The sequence below is a fragment of the Bos javanicus genome, chromosome 8, assembly GCF_032452875.1.
Source record: "Bos javanicus breed banteng chromosome 8, ARS-OSU_banteng_1.0, whole genome shotgun sequence".
NCBI lineage: Eukaryota > Metazoa > Chordata > Mammalia > Artiodactyla > Bovidae > Bos > Bos javanicus.
In genome coordinates, this window is record NC_083875.1 from 112569226 (window position 1) to 112587047 (window position 17822).

Here is a 17822-nt window from a genome sequence, read left to right on the forward strand (position 1 = left end):
GGCTCCTTCCTGATACACGCACGCCTCATTTGGAGGCTGCCGGCAGCCTGGGGGCTGTATTATTCATGCCTTGACAGAGAGCTCTCACTAAAAGCCTTGGAACGGAGCCAGGCACCGGGAGAGACAGTGGAGCATGGCGACGTGCAACTGAGAGGAGCCTGGATAATCAAAAAAGAAAGAAAGAGACAGAGGAAGAAAGAAAAATAGGGATCCTATACTTTCCGTTTACTGGTTTCACATGGATAGAATTTGTATTTGCATTAAAATAAAAAAACCCTAAAAATAATTGCATTTTTTTCTAACCACGCTTGAAAGTTTAACACAATTTTCCACATTTAATTGCAAAGCTGATTTTAATTAGTAGGGCCCCGCATGTGAAAAATGAAGATCCACTTGGGTGCGTGGCAACACTGCAGTGTCTGTTTATGCTCTAATTAATGTATGACTGTTGTGCAGCAGGGCGCACGCCTGGGCGTGGGTGAAGAATTCCGTGCACGCAGCCGCCCAGCCAGGAGCCAGGGCATCCACAGCCCCTTCATTCCTTATAAGACATCGCTGGGCATCGCCCATCCCTGAACTTTACAGCGTGCTCGTCCTTCCTTCTGTCACTAATATTATAAATCAGGAGCCAGGGCGTACCTATTTTACCATTTATTTGATAGCTTGCATGCATGGTTGCAGAGAAGCAAAAAGGTGGAGTTCCAGGGACTGGTCTGTATGAAGTGAAGATTCGGAGCGAGTGGGTTTCCCAGACCCGCCGTTGATCGACGCCTTATGACGAGCTGTCTGTGTGCAAACACAAACTTCAGGGCTGTGGTGGCAGTTCGCCTTTATTGTCACAGTAAATCCTCTATTAAAAAAAGAAAAACAAGCTTCCTGGCCATCACCCTGAGAAAACAATGTGTGTGCTGCTCATCTCCAGCAGGTCTGCCCGAGTGGGCACCTCGCTGGCCCTGGCCACGTTTGTTACATATTTCAGAAGACAGTATGACTGATTTGGTGTGTTTAAAACTGTCAATAAAACAGGTAATGCATTTCAGGGGAGATGTTTGACACTGGATAAAATTAAATATACTTTTTAAATAACTCTGCATTCAAAGAGAAGGAATATAGGTATTTTCAGGCAAGGACTTGGAGACTCTCTCATATTTACAATCTGTATTGGTTAAGATGAAACAAAGGAATTATCATCTAGGCCTGATTTCTTGACTGATGACTGCTAACGTATAACCATGGCTTTGAAGCCGCTCTGCACATACAGCAGACGTGGGTGTGCGGTGGGGCTCTGGTCAGGGATGACGGCTCCCTCCACCGTCTGCGCTGGGCTGTGGTGGGTACCCGGCCGCCACATTTCAGAGCTGGTGATGTGTGGACGGTGTCTTGGCTGAGGCTGGGGCTGGGGGCTGCGGACCCTGCCGCGGGATGACGAGCCAGGAGCCCTGCGTCCCTGCCAACGGCGGGGTCCACGGCCCCAAGCTGGTCTCCAGAAACTATCTAGTGTTTGTTTTTAACTTTTCCGAGTTATAGATCAGGTGGGATAAGCATCTTTGCATAGTTTTGTGGCTGCTGGCCCCTTCCTCGGGGTAGACTGTCACAGGGAGGAGAGGAGCTTGAAGGACGTGAGGACAGGACCGGTTTCAGGAGTGTGTTTCCGGCAAGACGGCCCGTCTGTGTTTCCAGGAGCGGGGAGGAGGTGTCCCTGTTGCCTTCAGCAAATAATATGAGATCATTGTTTTTAAAGCACTTCCTTCTTATTCAGAAAGAAGTTTTTTTTTTGTAAAAGGATAAGTTTTTAGAAGATTGGGAATTTTTTAAACAATGCTATTGCTAGAAAATTCTGGGGAAAGGAATGTTGTGAAAGGTAAGCCATGCTTTCCTCCTCTTAAGTGAGCTTGCTCTTGTGAGCTGGACTCCAGCATCCTCCCACCCCTGAGACTGAGCCTCGGCTGAGACCCTCCAGAGCTCAGTGAGGAACAGGTTCCGGGCGATGCTCAGGGCCAGGCGGAAGGTGAGAGGCTGTGTCCTCTGTCATGGCCACCTGCCCCCCCTCCACCACCCCGAATTCCAAGCCTGGGGGCAGAGGCCTCACCAGACCCACAGCCAAGGGTGTGAGGAAGGGTTGGAGCCCCTGAGGGGGACTCTGTGCCTGAACGTCGTAGACAAGCCTCTTTAGATTTCAAGATAAAAATGCAGGTCTGCAAGGACAGCAGGGTGGGCATCAGGGCCCAGCACCTTCACTGCCCGGGGCTCCTCCAGCCCAGGTGGGGCTCCAAGCGCGTCCGAGTCTCTCTGGCCCTCCGGCAGCGGGTATCAGTAGCCCCACCTGACCGAGGGGGTGCTGGGAGCCGGGAGCAGCAAGCAGACACTTCTGCGGCCACGCAGAGGCCCTGGGGCCACCCGAGGGCTGCATTTGACTCAGCCCTGCCCTTGGTGACCATCCCTAACCACACAGGCCGATGACACAAAAGGCAAACGGACGCTTACCAGTCACCGCACAGCACGGAGGTGTGGGCGTGTAGAAGACACCCCAGACCAGGAACAAGCGAGCAAGTGCTCAGGCTGGATTTCAATCTGGTGTGGAGACTCGCTCTGCTGCGTATTGCAGAGATGACAGCTTAGTTAAGGGATTGCACAGAGGTAGGTGTGCAGGGGTCACCTCTGTGGCCAGGTAGAATACGACACTCCAGGCCGCATCGAAGATGCTCTGTTTGTCTAACTGCCGAGTGTTCACGGCACACACAGTCATCCAGCAGAAGGGATATCTCGGGACACAGGGACACCCACCCTTTGACGTAAGGCGTGTGACTCGTGACAGCGACCCACACGTGCATCCAGACGTGCAGGGTGCAGGGGAGGATGTGCCCAGAGAGGCAGCAGGAGGGGTCCTGGGAGAACCCTGGACACACAGACACTCACGAGAGCCTGCAGCGTGGGGGCCCCAAAGCGCTGAGCAGGGAACAGGGCCGGAGCAAGCGTCTCCCTTCCTTCCCGCCACTTACAGATGCCACAGGCACAAGACGCTGTGAGGGTCCTTCTCGAGCAATGAAGCCGAGGCCCCCTCAGCCACGCGTCTCTCAGCCTGGAGACCGTGGTGACTCACAGGGGACCCACGCGCGGAACCGCCGCAAGCTCCCAACGTGCCGGAGGTCGAACGCCTCATGGCGTCTCTTTCTGATTTCTGAAGACATGATGAACCCGTGGTGCAGCGGGATTCCTACAGAGCAGAAGGCGGGGGACAAGCCCCTCCGGGTGGACGGTCCCGCGGGGACCCTGCATCACAGCCACGCCCTCGAGGCGGGCAGAGTCGGCTGGCGGACCCCGGGTTCCGTGGCCCAGCCCCATGTGCAAACCGAGGGAAGCCCAGCCACTCTGCACGGCTTGTCTTCAGGGCTGACTCCACCAGCTGCGGGAGTAGGACCCTCAGCAGGGGCACAGCCTGCAGCGCCTGGTGGGATTCCTCGTCATCCTTGCGTCCCTTTAGGGAAACCAAACCCCCGTGGGCTGTGGGCCTTCAGGAGGCACCCTCCTGGAGGTGGCATGCCTGCTGAGCTGGGCCTGAGCCCGAACTCGGGGAACCCCCCCAGCAAGGCTGGGCCCCCCGTCACCGTCCTACTCCCGAGACAAGCAGGGGGAGGCTGGGGCTGGGGCCGGCTGCCTCTTCCCTCTCTGGACCAGCCTTAGGGTCGGAGTCCTTGGCCCCAGGGGGAGAAGGGGGCACAGGGTGGCGGGGGAAGGTGGTCCCCTGCGGGAGCTGCCGTCAGCTCCAGGCCATGCTGCAGGGAGTGGAAGGACCTGTCCTGAAGGGATCTGCCTCTGGCCTTCGGTTTCCCGTCTGTGGTTGCTGCTTTTCCATAGGACGGCCACGTGATACCTTTGAGCCGTCGTCCTTCAAATGCTGAGAAGCTGACACCCCCAAAGGGGTCCACGTTCTCTACACCAGTCCTTATTCATTTCTTTCCAGTATCTGATGGCTTTTGATTGATGAGAATCACCTATTTTTAAAAAAAATACGAGGAACCGGATGGCAATAGGCACCGTGAAAGGAAGCAGCACAGAATTCTAGAATGAGGAGCCTTAGCAATAAGGCTGACACCCCCAAGACCCCTCCCCACAGAAGCCTTCCATGGGTGGGGGCGCCCCAGGGAGCAGAGGCCGCATGACTCTTGGGTTCCAGAAAACGCCCTTGGAGACCCCGGGGGATGGACTGGCCTCTTCCCCCTGCAGACGAGGAGCTGAGACCCCCCCAAGGTCACACAGTTAGCAGGAGGCTTCACGTCCAGCTCTTCTGGTCCAGACCTGCGTGGAGGACTTCCGCATCTGCGGGACTAAGACGCGTCTTCCTGCTTGACGCTGGGGAGGTGGGTGCTCGCGGAGAAAACTGAGAGAAGAGAAGGAAAGTCCTCGTCCGCGTGGTGTCAGTGAACAGGGAGACGGATACACAGACAGCATCTCTGCACCCGTCAGCAGCTGAGGGGTCTGACTCCCAATCAGGGAGGTGCCCCCCGGGGCAGTCGGGCACGGCTGCATCCCCTCCCAGGCCCCTCGCGGACCTTCCGCAGGACGAGATCGGGGCAGCTCTTACCCTCGAGCAGGGCAGGCCCCTCCACGGGCTGTCAGACCAGCTCACAGGCCTGCGGGGGGCAAGGCATGGGGAGGCGGGTTAGCGCCTTCTCGCAGGGACAGGTGAGCCGTGTCCTCGGTGGGGGCCTCACTGAAGGATCCGCGGGCTGGGCCAGGCAGCCTCTGAGCAACCAGAGAAGCAAGCGCCCTCGTCTAGAGCTGGCGTCAGGGTCAGGGAGAGGAGCAGACCGCACGCGTACGCACGCACGCACGCGAGCACACTCAGGCCTCCCAGAGAATGGCCTGTGGGACCCCTGCCCACACCACCGGCTTCTGCCACGCCCTCTCTAACGAGAGGGTCACAGCCTCTGTCAGAGCTGGGCTCGGCATGCCCCCCGAGGGCACCCCCGTCATCCTCGTTCAGAATGAGGGTTGTGGAGCTGGGAACAGCGGGACCCAGTCCTTGAGGGTGGAACCCTGTGCCCAGGGCCAGCCCGGCAGGGGCGCTGGGCCCTGGTCACGTCTGCACACAGGGCGCGTCTGAGAGCCATGCGGCAAACACAGTCAGGGAACCTGTTCTCACAGCGGGACCTCACGTTTCCAATGGCTGTTAGAAATGAAAACGACTGCAGTAAAAATAGCTGAGTCCAGGTGAGCTGTCATCCGAACCCTGAGTGGGAAGCCATACAGACCGGATCTGGTTATAAGTTGATGCGTGGGGGGATGTGGGTGTTAGTCGCTCAGTCGTGTCCAACTCTTTGCAACCCCACGGACTGCAGCCCTCCAGGCTCGTCTGTTCATGTGAGTCTCCAGGCAAGAATCCTGGAGTGGGTTGCCATGCCCTTCTCCAGGTGATCTTCCTGACCAGAGATCGAACCCAAGTCTTCTGCATCACAGGCAGATTCTCTACCATTTGAGCCACCAGGGAAGTCCCTGTAAGTTGATGCTTCCGTCAACAACAATGAAAAAGTGCAGACTCAACCGCTTGTAACTACCCATTGCCAAAAAAAATTAAAAGCAAGGCCGTTTCGTGGAGAAAACATACTGAATCCTCTTGATGATGACCAGATTTTAAGGCTCATTATTTGTAGCCTGATGCCCATTAAACTACAGTCTAGGCCTGTAGCACCCTGAGCGTGGGTGATCGCATCTGACCACAGACCACAGGACAGCTCTGAACATCTATGTGGGGTAGGAGCTTGCATTTCTCTTGCAGTGCTGCTGCTGCTGCTAAGTCATGTCAGTCGTGTCCGACTCTGTGCGATCCCACAGACGGCAGCCCACCAGGCTCCCCCGTCCCTGGGATTCTCCAGGCAAGAACACTGGAGTGGGTTGCCATTTCCTTCTCCATTGCGTGAAAGTGAAAAGTGAAAATGAAGTTGCTCAGTCGCTTCCGAGGACTGCAGCCCACCAGGCTCCTCCATCCATGGGATTTTCCAGGCAAGAGTACTGGAGTGGCTTGCCATCTCTTGCAGTAAATGATTAGAAAATGCATATTTAAGAAGCTTCCTAATTTCTGTAAGAGACGGATGTTCCCCAGAGTGAGTTTATGCGTGTGCATATTCTGCATGTTTGTGCATATATTACGTGATGAACAGCTCGTTGTGTTTCTACCAGGTGTTTACATACGAGCCCAAGAGCGGTCATATTTGTCTGAGCTAGGAAGGTTCACGTGCATACCCTCCATCCCAAGCTGAACATGTGAACAGCTCCATCCTTCAACTACCAGAATTTTCACTACTCCACAACTGAATAATTTCTTACCAGCCCTAGAAAGACAAAGTACTCTGTCCTGAGCATCTCAAGGAGAACTCTAGTATATATTTAAGGGAGAGTAAGAAATCGTTAGCTTTGCATTTGCATATATTTGCTTGTATATTTGTCCCTGGGGCAAAGACACCGCGGGCAAAATCATAAACCCTTATATAGCCTGGTTCTTGGCTCTTCCTATCAGTCTTTCTCATAAGTGAAGTACAGCTGATTTACGATGCTCTTTTGATTTCTGCTATACAGCCACGTAATTCAGTTACGTGTTTTTTCTTTTTCTTATCTCTTTCCACGATAGGCGGTTACACGACACTGAATGTAGTTCCGGGTTCTGTACTGTGGGTGTTCACCTGTTTGTATACAGCACTGTGTGTATTGCTTATCCCTCTCCGTCACCTTTCTCTTTGGGTAACCAGAAGTTTGTTTCCTATGCCTGTGAATCTTTCTGTTGTGGAAATAAGTTCATTTGTATCTTTTTTTAGATTCCACATGTAAGTGATATCATATGACATTTGTCTTTCTCTGCCTGACTTGCTTTATTTAGTATAATAATCTCTAGTTGCATCCAAGTTGCCAAAAATGGCATTATTTCATTCATTCATTTTTACGGCTGAGTAATATTCCATTGTGTATATGCACCACATCTCCTTTGTCCATTCATTTACAGACGGAATATTCATTTACAATGGAATATCAAAGACAGAGCCTCCTGAATTCTAGACTGACCTGGAAGGACTTTAAGGAGAAAGCAGATTGAGATGATCTTGAAGGGTCAGGAATAGAGGAAGTAGATGAGGATGGAGGGGCGGGGTGAGGACCGAGGGAGGTGCGGGGGAGGACGAGGCGGGGCAGACGGGGGAGGGGTGGGGAAGATGGAGGGGCAGCTGGGGAGGACGGAGGGGGAGGGGTGAGGAGGATGGGGGGAGGGGCGGGGGCAGGACGGAGCGGGGCGCGGGGAGGGCGGGGGCGCTGCTGCACTCACAGCAAGGCTGCTGCAGTCCAGTCCTTTGGGCTTTGGAAGAGCAGAGATACACAAGCTAACTCAGGTGAAAAGAACACGAAGGGGAGCGCACTGTAAGAACTTCAGGAAGTGTTTAAAATACGAGAAACAATCTCAGCAGCCAGATAACCTCATCTCCTGGAATGGGCTTTGGGAAAAGCGGGCCAGGTCCTGGGCGCCTCCACCCACCCTCCCCCATGGGCCAGGGACCCACCAGGCTGCTGCCTTTCCCTGGGGAAGCGTTCTTTTTGAGTCAAAATAAATTACATAGTGATTGTGTTTTATTTGAATCTTTAAGCTGCCATTCAAGGCAATAAATATTTAATAACAGGCTACATCATTTAAAATTATATAAAAAAGTAAAGCAAATCTCTGCCTTCCAGAAACAGATTTTTTTAATTCTCTAAAGCAATAGGGTCAAGAAAACATTTTGAAAAATTCTTCACTGAACATCTTAAAATTCCCAGAATATTTGTGTCACGTTTAACTTAAAATATATATACTTTTCAAATCAGTCTGGCTCTTGCTTACAAGAGTATACAGAGAATAAAAGAAAAACATTAAGGGAATATGTCAATATGTAGTCAAAACTGAATTGGTTTTATTAATATATATGTTCTTGGAAAGATATCAGACAGACATCTGGTATGCTAGCCACTTAATTGAATAATTCAGTTAATTAAATTACTTCTGAAGTATTCTTAAATGCCTTTATATATTCTAAGGACATGTAGGAATAACCATTCAAAAATTCAGTGGTGAAAAGGAATGTCAGCTGTACATAAGACAAGAAGAAGAAGGAGAGAATGACAAAATGAGAGGCCCTTCCACACGATCAGAAGGGATCTTATATATTTTTTATATTTATCATTTGCTGCCAAAAGCCTAAAATAGTAATTACTGTGCCCGTCTTACAGATGGAAAAGTTGAGGCTGAAAGGGATTAAATTAGCTACCCAAAGTTGAATAGCTGTGTGATCTTGAGCAAGTTACTTAAGCACGTGTTCTCAGCAGACTCGCTTTTGTGTTGATGCAGCTCCGATGCTGCTCACAGACTCTCCACGTGCGTGATGGCTGGACCCTTGCTGTCTGTGTAGACATGGCCCATCCTTCCAGGCCACATCAAAACCCAGGTCCCAGTACAACACCCGTCCTGGCCTGGTCACTCTTCTCCTGGTCACTCTTCTCCTGCTCTGGTGGCCTCCCAGAGGCTACTGAGCGCTGTCCAGAGCTGCAGGTCTCTCCACGGCCACCGCTCCAGCACACTGCAACTGCTGGGGACCAGCGCAGACCTCCTCAGAGCCCTGGGCACTTGGATGGTTCCCTGTCCTCTGCATCTCCTTCTGCTGACCCTCCTCCCCTCCCTCGGCTCAGACACCCCTGTTCCCGGATGTCTGTCTAAGCTGTCTTCTCTTTCCACCCTCCCGAGGAAGCCAGCTCTATCCCACTGAACAGTGACCCCACAAACCAAAGATGCAAGCCAGCCCACCCCTGAGCCCAGCCCGCTCTCCTGAGTCCAGTCCCCTCCTGAGTCTAGTTCCTCTCGTGAATCCAGTCCTCTCTCCTGAGTCCAGTCCCCTCTCCTGAACCAGTCCCCTGCCCTGAGTCCAGTCCTCTCCTGAGTCCAGTTCTCTCTTCTGAGTCCAGTCCCCTCTCCTGAGTCCAGTCCTCCCCCGAGTCCAGTCCCCTCCCCCGAGTCCAGTCCCCTCCTGAGTCCAGTTCCTCTCGTGAATCCAGTCCCCTCTCCCAAGTCCAGTCCTCTCCTGAGTCCAGTCCCCTCTCCTGAGTCCAGTCCTCTCCTGAGTCCAGTCCCCTCTCCTGAGTCCAGTCCTCTCCTGAGTCCAGTCCCCTCTCCCGAGTCCAGTCCTCTCCCGAGTCCAGTCCCCTCTCCTGAGTCCAGTTCCTCTCGTGAATCCAGTCCCCTCTCCCGAGTCCAGTCCCCTCTCCTGAGTCCGGTCCTCTCTCCTGAGTCCAGTCCCCTCCTGAGTCCAGTCCCCTCCTGAGTCCAGCCCCTTCTCCACACTGCAGCCTTAGGAAGGGTTTTCAGTGAGCCCACCGCTCTCCTGATCTCGTCCCAGTGCCCCCAGGAAGCGGCTGACCAGCATGATGGGCGCCTCTGTGTCCAGGGCCGTCTCTGTGCCTCTGAGCAGCCGCACTGCACTGTCTCTCTGTCTCTGTCTCTCCTGCCCCCTCCATAGAGGGCCCTCTGTGAAGCTGTCTGACCCCCATCCTCTCCAGGAGGGTAGCTCTGTCTACTCCTGTCCTGAGAGATGAGGGCCCTCTGCGCTGCTCAAAACGTCTCCTGCACAAATGAATCATTCAGCCTAGTTATTCAGCACAACCTGTGGGGAGCCCAGAAGCGTCACCATGTGAATGAGGCCTCGCCACACCCCAGTAAGAGAGGCGGGCATGTGTCTCCCTCTTTGGAGACCGGAAAACCGAGACATGGTGAACCGTGCCTGGGCGGGGGGTCAAATACCTTGTCTGGGGTTACTCAGCCTTGAGATTTTCAGCATATATCCCTGAGTATCTGTCTCTTGAAAACGGAATTAAAAGAGCACCCGTCCCCGTGGGTCACTGCAGGGTTTACTGGATCCATATGTGTAAAGATTTTGGGAAACCAGGCATGGAATACATGTTCTGTGAGTGCTGGGCTGACAGCAGAACCCAGCACTCCAGAATCATGTTTACACAGGATGTCCATCATTCCAAAATCCACCTCATCCTAGACCTTGGGTCTCTGCCAGCAGCTGTGATGGGTGAGCTGGGCACGGGGCACACCCGGCAGGTGTGTTCTTCAGTGTCAGAGCCCCTGTCCCCATTTGTATGAAAACTGGAGAAGTGAAAATGTCAAGGGAAATACCATTAAAAGCAACATGGAAACCAGCCTTGAGAGCATGTCGTACACCGTATTTTATATATGTGTGTTCACGGCGAGGTCTTGTGGCAAGTAACCAATTGTCTAGAACAGCCTTACACAAAAGACTAAACGTGGTTTAAATCAAGTTAACATCAAAAGGACTGGAAACACTACAGCGACTGCAGGATGTACGAGGTGCCCAGAAGCACAGAGTAGCTGAGCGTCAAAGCCTGGGTTCACAGGGTTCAGGCTGCAGCCCTCCGTCCGTGACTTCCAGTAGCTCGCGGACGCAGCTCGCGGACGCAGCTCGCGGACGCAGCTCGCGGACGCAGCTCGCGGACGCAGCTCGCGGACGCAGCTCGCGGACGCAGCTCGCGGACGCAGCTCGCGGACGCAGCTCGCGGACGCAGCTCGCGGACGCAGCTCGCGGACGCAGCTCGCGGACGCAGCTCGCGGACGCAGCTCGCGGACGCAGCTCGCGGACGCAGCTCGCGGACGCAGCTCGCGGACGCAGCTCGCCGCTGCACGTGCTGTCACGATCCTCAGTCATCACACCTACTGCCGCTCTGAAGTCTGCACCGTGCGGAGGACACGCAGGGTGCATTTGTGGTCACCTCCGGGTGCTGTGTGTGCTGCAGACTGAGGGGGTGCAGGGGCATGAGGAGCAGTCCTGGGGACCCTGTGGACAGTGCCCAAGCCTCGCCTTGCCTCCCAGCTCAGACAGAGCCTGGGCAGAGCCTGCAGGCCTGACCTGCCTCTTGCTGAAGCATCTCAGCTCTCGCGTGGTGCCCTGTCCATCAGAGCGGCCGAGTCTGCTTCTGCTATGGTTATCTGCTTTGTTCCCGCGAGGGACCGGACCGGAAGGCTGAGCTTTCCTGCTGTCGGCTTCTCAGGACACTGAGCCGCCCCCTGAAGCTCAGCCCCACTCAGTGCCCAGGTGCTTCCCACAGGGCTCTCACTCAGCAGATATTTACCCAGAACTTACTGTGTCCAAGCTGACATAGCCACAAGCCACCCATGGCTCCTGGACTCTTGAAATATGACGAGTGCATCTGAGCAGTTCATTTCAAAATCTCCTTTAATTTTCTTCAATGGCTATGTGTGAGTAGTGGCTACTCTATTAGACACTGCAGCTCTAAAAATAGAACAAGCTGTTAACCTCCGGCCGACGGCTCAGTCCTGCAAAGGAGAAAGACAGTGTGTCAGTCAGCCATAATCATGCCAGGATGTGGTAAGTGCTTTCACTACTAATAAGTGGAGAAAACCTTGATTTGTTCATTCAACGACGTTCCTCGAGTAACGCTCACACCCGAGGTTCCCTCAGCAGCTGTGGGAAAGGCAGCCGATGCCTGGTGGAGGCTGATGGCAATGCTGATAAACCGAAGTGAGGGGCACGATGCTGACATGAACGCCAAGCCCTGGAGGAGCCCAGACCTGCCCGCGGGTGGTGAGGGTCAGCCCTGGCGCTGGCCGCATTCATACCTGGGGCTTCCTTTTGGCACCAGATTGCCACTTTTCCCTTAGACTCTCCTGCCTATTCTGTCCTGCTGAGACATTCCAGGACCACGGAGGATGTTGTTTTTTAGAAAGAACCGTATGTATTGTCAGACATGAGCCCAGGTGAGTTTGGAGGAGGCAGCAGCTGGGAGGCAGTCTGGCTTCTCCAGCTCTTGGACCACAGCCGCCACAGGTGAGAGAGAAGCAGACATCGTGCTTCCCCAGCTGGGCGTGTCCTGTCCTGCCCCGCCCCTCAGCAGACACGGGGTCCACGTGCTGGCATAGGAGGCACCATGCTCCCCTGTGCGTGTCCCAGGGTTTCCTCCAAAGTCTTCACTTGGAAATATTTCAGACCACTGGGTATCGTCGATCAGAAGGTGTCTGCTGATCACAGAGGGGTCTTCATCCTGGCCCATGCAGCCACAGCGTCTGGACTTCCCTCGTGGCTCAGACAGTAAAGGCTGCCTGCAATGCAGAGAATGCAGGTTCCATCCCTGGGTCGGGAAGATCCCCTGGAGAAAGAAATGGCAACTCACTCCAGTATTCTTGCCTGAAGAATCCCATGGACAGAGGAGTCTGGCAGGCTACAGTCCATGGGTCACAAAAGTTGGACACAACTGAGCAACTAACACTTTCACTTAATCCAGGAGTTGTTTGACACAAGTAAAGTAAAATCTGGCCTGGGGGCTTGATTGTCATGTCTAAAATCGATACCAGGAACTCACAGCCTGATTTTGTTTGTAGGTGGAGCACAATTTTATTTATAGTTTACATTAGTAGCTATAAAGAAAAAAAAAACTGAGCATCAAACCATGTTAAACTGGCAGAAGACACTGGAAGCTTGAGGCCAACTAATTCCAGAAAGTTGGAAAAAATGAATCCAGATGGTTTACAAAATGCAGGAGAAAGAAATAAAGCCAATCCAGGTAAAAAGAGAAGGCAGCCTCATTCCCATGCTCTGAACTTTACAATCCCACCATCTCAGGTCTGAGCCTCTGTGGGTTTGGGGTAGCAGAGGGGAGAACCAGCAAGAAGTCCAGTCTTGCTGGGTTCACACTGGTGTGCTGGGTTGACACCATCATGCTGGGTTCACACCAGTGTACTGAGATCACACCATTGTGCTGGCTTCACACCGGTGTGCTGGGTTCACACCGGCATACTGAGATCACACCATCGTGCTGGGTTCACACCGGTGTACTGAGATCACACCATTGTGCTGTGTTCACACCAGCATGCTGGGTCCACACCAGCGTGCTGGTTCACACCATCATTCTGGGTTCACACCGGTGTGCGGAGATCACACCGTCATGCTGGGTTCACACCATCTGCAGACCTTCCCATTGCCCAGTGGAGGTGGGCCATTCTGAGTAACATCAAGGTTAGCTGGTTTCCCATCATTTGCCTGCATCAGAATGAACCTGAGGGTGACAGCATGTTGGCTGGTTGTTCCCGTGAACACCTGGGGTGCATGTAGCTTTGATGCAGGGCAGACGCACTGAAAGATTGTTGCTGAACCATGAAAGATGCCAGGATTCTTGGCCTCCGGAGGAGAAAAGTTCAATCCAGGGCCAGAGACGAGCCTTGATCTCTCTGCCCCCTTCTGATGTCTATGTCAGAAGCTTTCTCTATCTCTTTTATACTTTAATAAAACTTTATTACACAAAAGCTCTGAGCGATCAGGCTCATCTCTGGTCCTGGATTGAATTCTTCTTCTCCAGAGGCCAAGAATCCCAGCGTCTTTCGTGGTTCAGCAACAAACTATCAACACCCAACAACTTGTTGATGGACAGAGACAAGAGAGAGGAGATTTGGGGAGGTAACAGTAGTCCTCGTGAGCCACAAGTTCACCAACAGAGCCCAGAAGGACAAGACTCCTTATTGCTACACTCACTGACTTATTCAGATAAACACAGAGTGAATACATCAACAAGTCCACTGAAATCCAGGACCACATCTGGAAGACGTGGGTTGGAATGGAAACTGGACCTGACCAGTTGTCAGGGATGGAAGCCAAGAGGATGTGGCCATTCATGCAATGGAATGTTTGTCCCAGATTATCGACACAGCTTCTCCCCAAATCCATGTAAATATTCCCATAAGAGAAATCTCAGATAGCTGTTTATTTCCTATTAGCAACACTCTCTAGACCAGTATGTGTTTCCTTCAGCTTCTCTGATTCCAATAAATATTATCCTGGGGTTGACTGTTGTGTTTTTAAGAGATGAGAACAGTCAAAAGGCAGAAGGCCCATCACACTGGGCTCACGGGGAGGCTCTGCTGCCTTCTCCCATCGCATCCCTCCCGCCCACCATGTCCTCCCCACCGAGCCTGCGTCACCTTCCCACATGCAGCCATGATCACGCCGCTGATTACATGAGAGAACTCAGTAGCTCCTGTTTGCTGCACTCAACCCCGAGTCCCTGAGCAGCCCGCAGGCTGCTCCGACCCCACTCAGCTCTCAGATCCCCGTGCTCACCCCCGGGCCCCTGTGTGTGGCCCTCCAGGCCCGTCTCCCGTGTGTGGCCCTCGAGGCCCGTCTCCTGTGTGTGGCCCTCCAGGCCCGTCTCCTGTGTGTGGCCCTCCAGGCCCGTCTCCTGCGTGTGGCCCTCCAGGCCCGTCTCCTGCGTGTGACCTTCCAGGCCCGTCTCCTGCGTGTGGCCCTCCAGGCCCGTCTCCTGCGTGTGGCCCTCCAGGCCCGTCTCCTTCGTGTGGCCTTCCAGGCCCGTCTCCTGCGTGTGGCCCTCCAGGCCCGTCTCCTGCGTGTGACCTTCCAGGCCCGTCTCGGGGCCTCTTCCTGGAGGTGCGCAACTCCCCTGACTTGTCGCCCCTCCTTGTGACGTGGCCCCTCTCTCTCTGTGTTTTAGTCACATGTCTGTCACTCTGTGTCTAGTCACTCGACAACCTCTTGATAAGTGCCCCTGCCCTCGGGTGCCCCTGCCCCCGGGTGCCCCTGCCCTCGGGTGCCCCTGCCCCCAGGTGCTGGGTGCACCGTGGCAAACAGTGATCAGAGCTCCTGAAGCAGAATTCCCGCCAGGGCCGAGTCCTGTCGGACCAAAAGTGACCTGAAAGGTGGATCTTCGCCCTTGACCTCTGAGTCTGCTGCCAGCACAGGCCAGCACAGAGGGGGCTGCCAAGAAAATGATGCACTGGGTGGGTTATGACTGAATGAATTCCTTGTCCCAAAAGTAAGCTGATCATGGTCTGTGGGAATCCCCTGCCACAGTGTTCAGCTATTAGTGGGGGTCACACTCCTCATTCTAGACACATGGAATAATCACCCACAGCAGTTTCCCTGTAAGTCTTCTCATTCCTTGTAGTACACACACACACACACACACACACACACACACACACACACACACGCACAGGGTTTCCAGGAAGAAAAGGACTATATTTAGCACTTTGGAGAATTTTTTTTTCCAAGGAAATGTCATGAATGCCTATCCTAAGGGTCTCACCCAAGTTTGGGCAATTTCAGCATGATCAGTGCTGGATGCTAGATAAGCCGAGTGCTGTCTGCAGTGCCGGGGCAGGGCTGACAACTTCTGTAGACTTTGAAACTTGTTCTCATCGATAAATGTTATGGTCTGTGTTCTCAAAGTGGTCATTCTGTCTACACATACAGTGTTATCTTGAGAATATTCAAATCCAAATATATCCAGAGCTTTTCCACAACGTATATATTTTCATATTTCACAATAATGTATATGTATTAATGCAATGTGCAGAACTAATTCTTATTTCTAAATGCATGGGCTTCCGTTGTGGCTCAGCTGGTAAAGAATCTGCCTGCAACGCGGGATACCTGGGTTCGATCCTTGGTTGGGAAGATCCTCTGGAGAAGGCATAGTCTACCCACTCCAGTATTCTGGCCTGGAGGGCACCATGGGCTGCAGTCGACGGGGTTGAAAAGAATCTGACATGCCTGAGCAGCTTTCACTTTCAGAATGTGTTTTACACTCGGGTGCACTCGGGTGTATTTGGAGAGACAGTTAGTGAACTCGTGTTGTCAGTTACGGGGTGATGCGCACATGCTTCGTAATGTTGGGGACGCTGCGAGGGTCCCCGGGCGATCACGGGGATGGTGCTGACGTCTGAGAGAGGAGACCCTCCCCCGCTGGGTTTCTGTGTGTCGCTGCTCCGTGCACAGGTGCTGCACACGTGTGACAGCCCATGTGCACGCACCCTCTCTGCACTTGTGCTGAACCTCAGCCTCTCCAACCACGACTCTCGAAGCCCCAACCCTCAGCAACAGTAACTCAGGTCTTCTCTCTCTCTGTCTTTTTAACAGTGTGTACGGTTGTCCCTTGGCTAAAAAAAGAAAAACGCAAGACAAACAGCCCCAAGAGCCTGCTCCCAAGCGGAAACCGTTCACGGTGAAGGCAGACAGCTCGTCGGTGGACGAGTGTTACGATAGCGACGGCTCAGAGGACGCAGATGAGAAGGAGGAGGACGAGGACGAGGAGGACGAGTCGGACGAGGACGAGGAGCAGAGGGAGGATGAGGAGGAGGATGAGGACGGGGACCGCGAGGACGAGGAGGAGATGGACGAGGAGGACGAGGACGAGGAGGACCGTGAGGAGGAGGAGGAGGACGAGGACGAGGAGGACGAGGAGGAGGACGAGGACGACGAGGACAACGGTAACCCTCTGTGGGCCCTGGGCTCAGGCGGCTGGGCAGCGCTGCAGGCACAGCGGGCTGCCTGACTCTCACTCTCCGTGTAGAGAAGTCTGTCAAGCACCCCTTAGACCTTAGGTGCCGTTTCAGTCAAGTCGTTATTCAGAGTGGTCATCCCTGAATTTGCTGAAACGTCTGTGGTGTGCTCGTTTGTTTAGCTTGGCCGCTTTCATCCAGAAAGCTCAGTCTGCGTTTCCCCAGGTGCTCCCCCCCGAGAGGTCCTGTGCTGAGCCACACTGGGGGTGGTGGGGTGGACGTGGCCCAGCCGCGGGCCTCCACGGGACCTGGAAGCTCGGTGTGACCCCTGCGCACGAGCTGGTGAAGCAGGCTTTGTCCTGCATCTGCTGAGGCTTTGTGTTAGTGACCACCGGGCAGGGGTCGGGGAGGAACACAACTCTGTGAAGTGATGGATCAACCCGTTGTCTGCTTCCGTGTGGGAGAACTGTGTTTCTAATCTGGTGAGACGGACAGGTCAGAAGCCCTCTGTGCCGGGTGGTGGCATCTTTGGAGCCATAAATTTCAGATGGCTTTGCTTTTACATCCAGCTTTCTGTTAGTGTCAGACTCAGAAAGACCAGAGTTCAAACGCCAGTCCTTTCTCAGAAGTTGTCTCTTTTCTAGAGAGAAGCAGGAGGCTTCTGAAGAGTCTAGTTCTAGTCCTTACTGCCCTGGAGTTTGCCTCAGAGAAATGGCAAACCGCTTTAAAAAGTGAAAGAAATCTTTTTGTTCCCCCTATGCTTCTTCCTTGGGGTCAAATCTCTTCGAGAATCTGAATTTGGAGAAGCGCTAATTTTCCGACACGAAGGACAGTGGTGTCCGTCAGTGGAGGGAGATTTTCAGGTCCTGTCGATGTGGGCAGGTTATGGCTAACCCTCGGTGTGGACACAAATCAACATTCCTCCTTCACAGATCATACGGGTTAGTTCCAGGAAACCTGACTTTTGTGAAAGAATCCTCGATTGCTGTCATGAGTTAGGTCCTTATGAAAGGAACTTATGAAAACCATTAGACACATTTACATGGATAATGCAGGCATACCTACAGGTACCTGTACACACACACACACACACACACACACACACACACGAACCTCATGGATTGAAGCAGGGTCTCCCCAGCTTATTCTCCTTGTCTCGTGGTGCAGAGGCAGCCTGGGCATCAGCATGAGGGCACCCCCACCTGCAGACACCGCGCTCTGCTGAGCAGACTGTGCTGTCATTGGTGAGAAGATGGAACTTCCATGCTGAGAATTAAAAACAGCAGCTCTGGGTAATAAAACTGTGGAATGGGAAAGTTGGAGATCTGACCAATTTGGAAAATCATTTCTGGACGCTGTATTCAATGTGTACTGTTCTGGGCGAAACCATCCATTGATGAGGCTGATTCATGATTTGCAGCTTAACCACGGCTTCGTATGAAGATGGTGTAAAATACTGCTCTTCCCTACTGTCTCTCTGTGTTTC

General features: G+C 53.3%; 1 protein-coding gene across 18 annotated transcripts in view; it reads left to right on the forward strand.

Moving 5' to 3' along the window:
• The window catches only part of MYT1L (myelin transcription factor 1 like), a 396883-nt gene that overhangs the window by 271181 nt on the left and 107880 nt on the right, over window positions 1–17822 (forward strand). For all 18 annotated transcript variants that reach the window (XM_061426756.1, XM_061426757.1, XM_061426755.1 and 15 more), the window contains one exon: window positions 15975–16324. In XM_061426756.1, the coding sequence (XP_061282740.1) occupies window positions 15975–16324 (350 nt within the window). The remainder of the gene's footprint in view (window positions 1–15974; window positions 16325–17822) is intronic.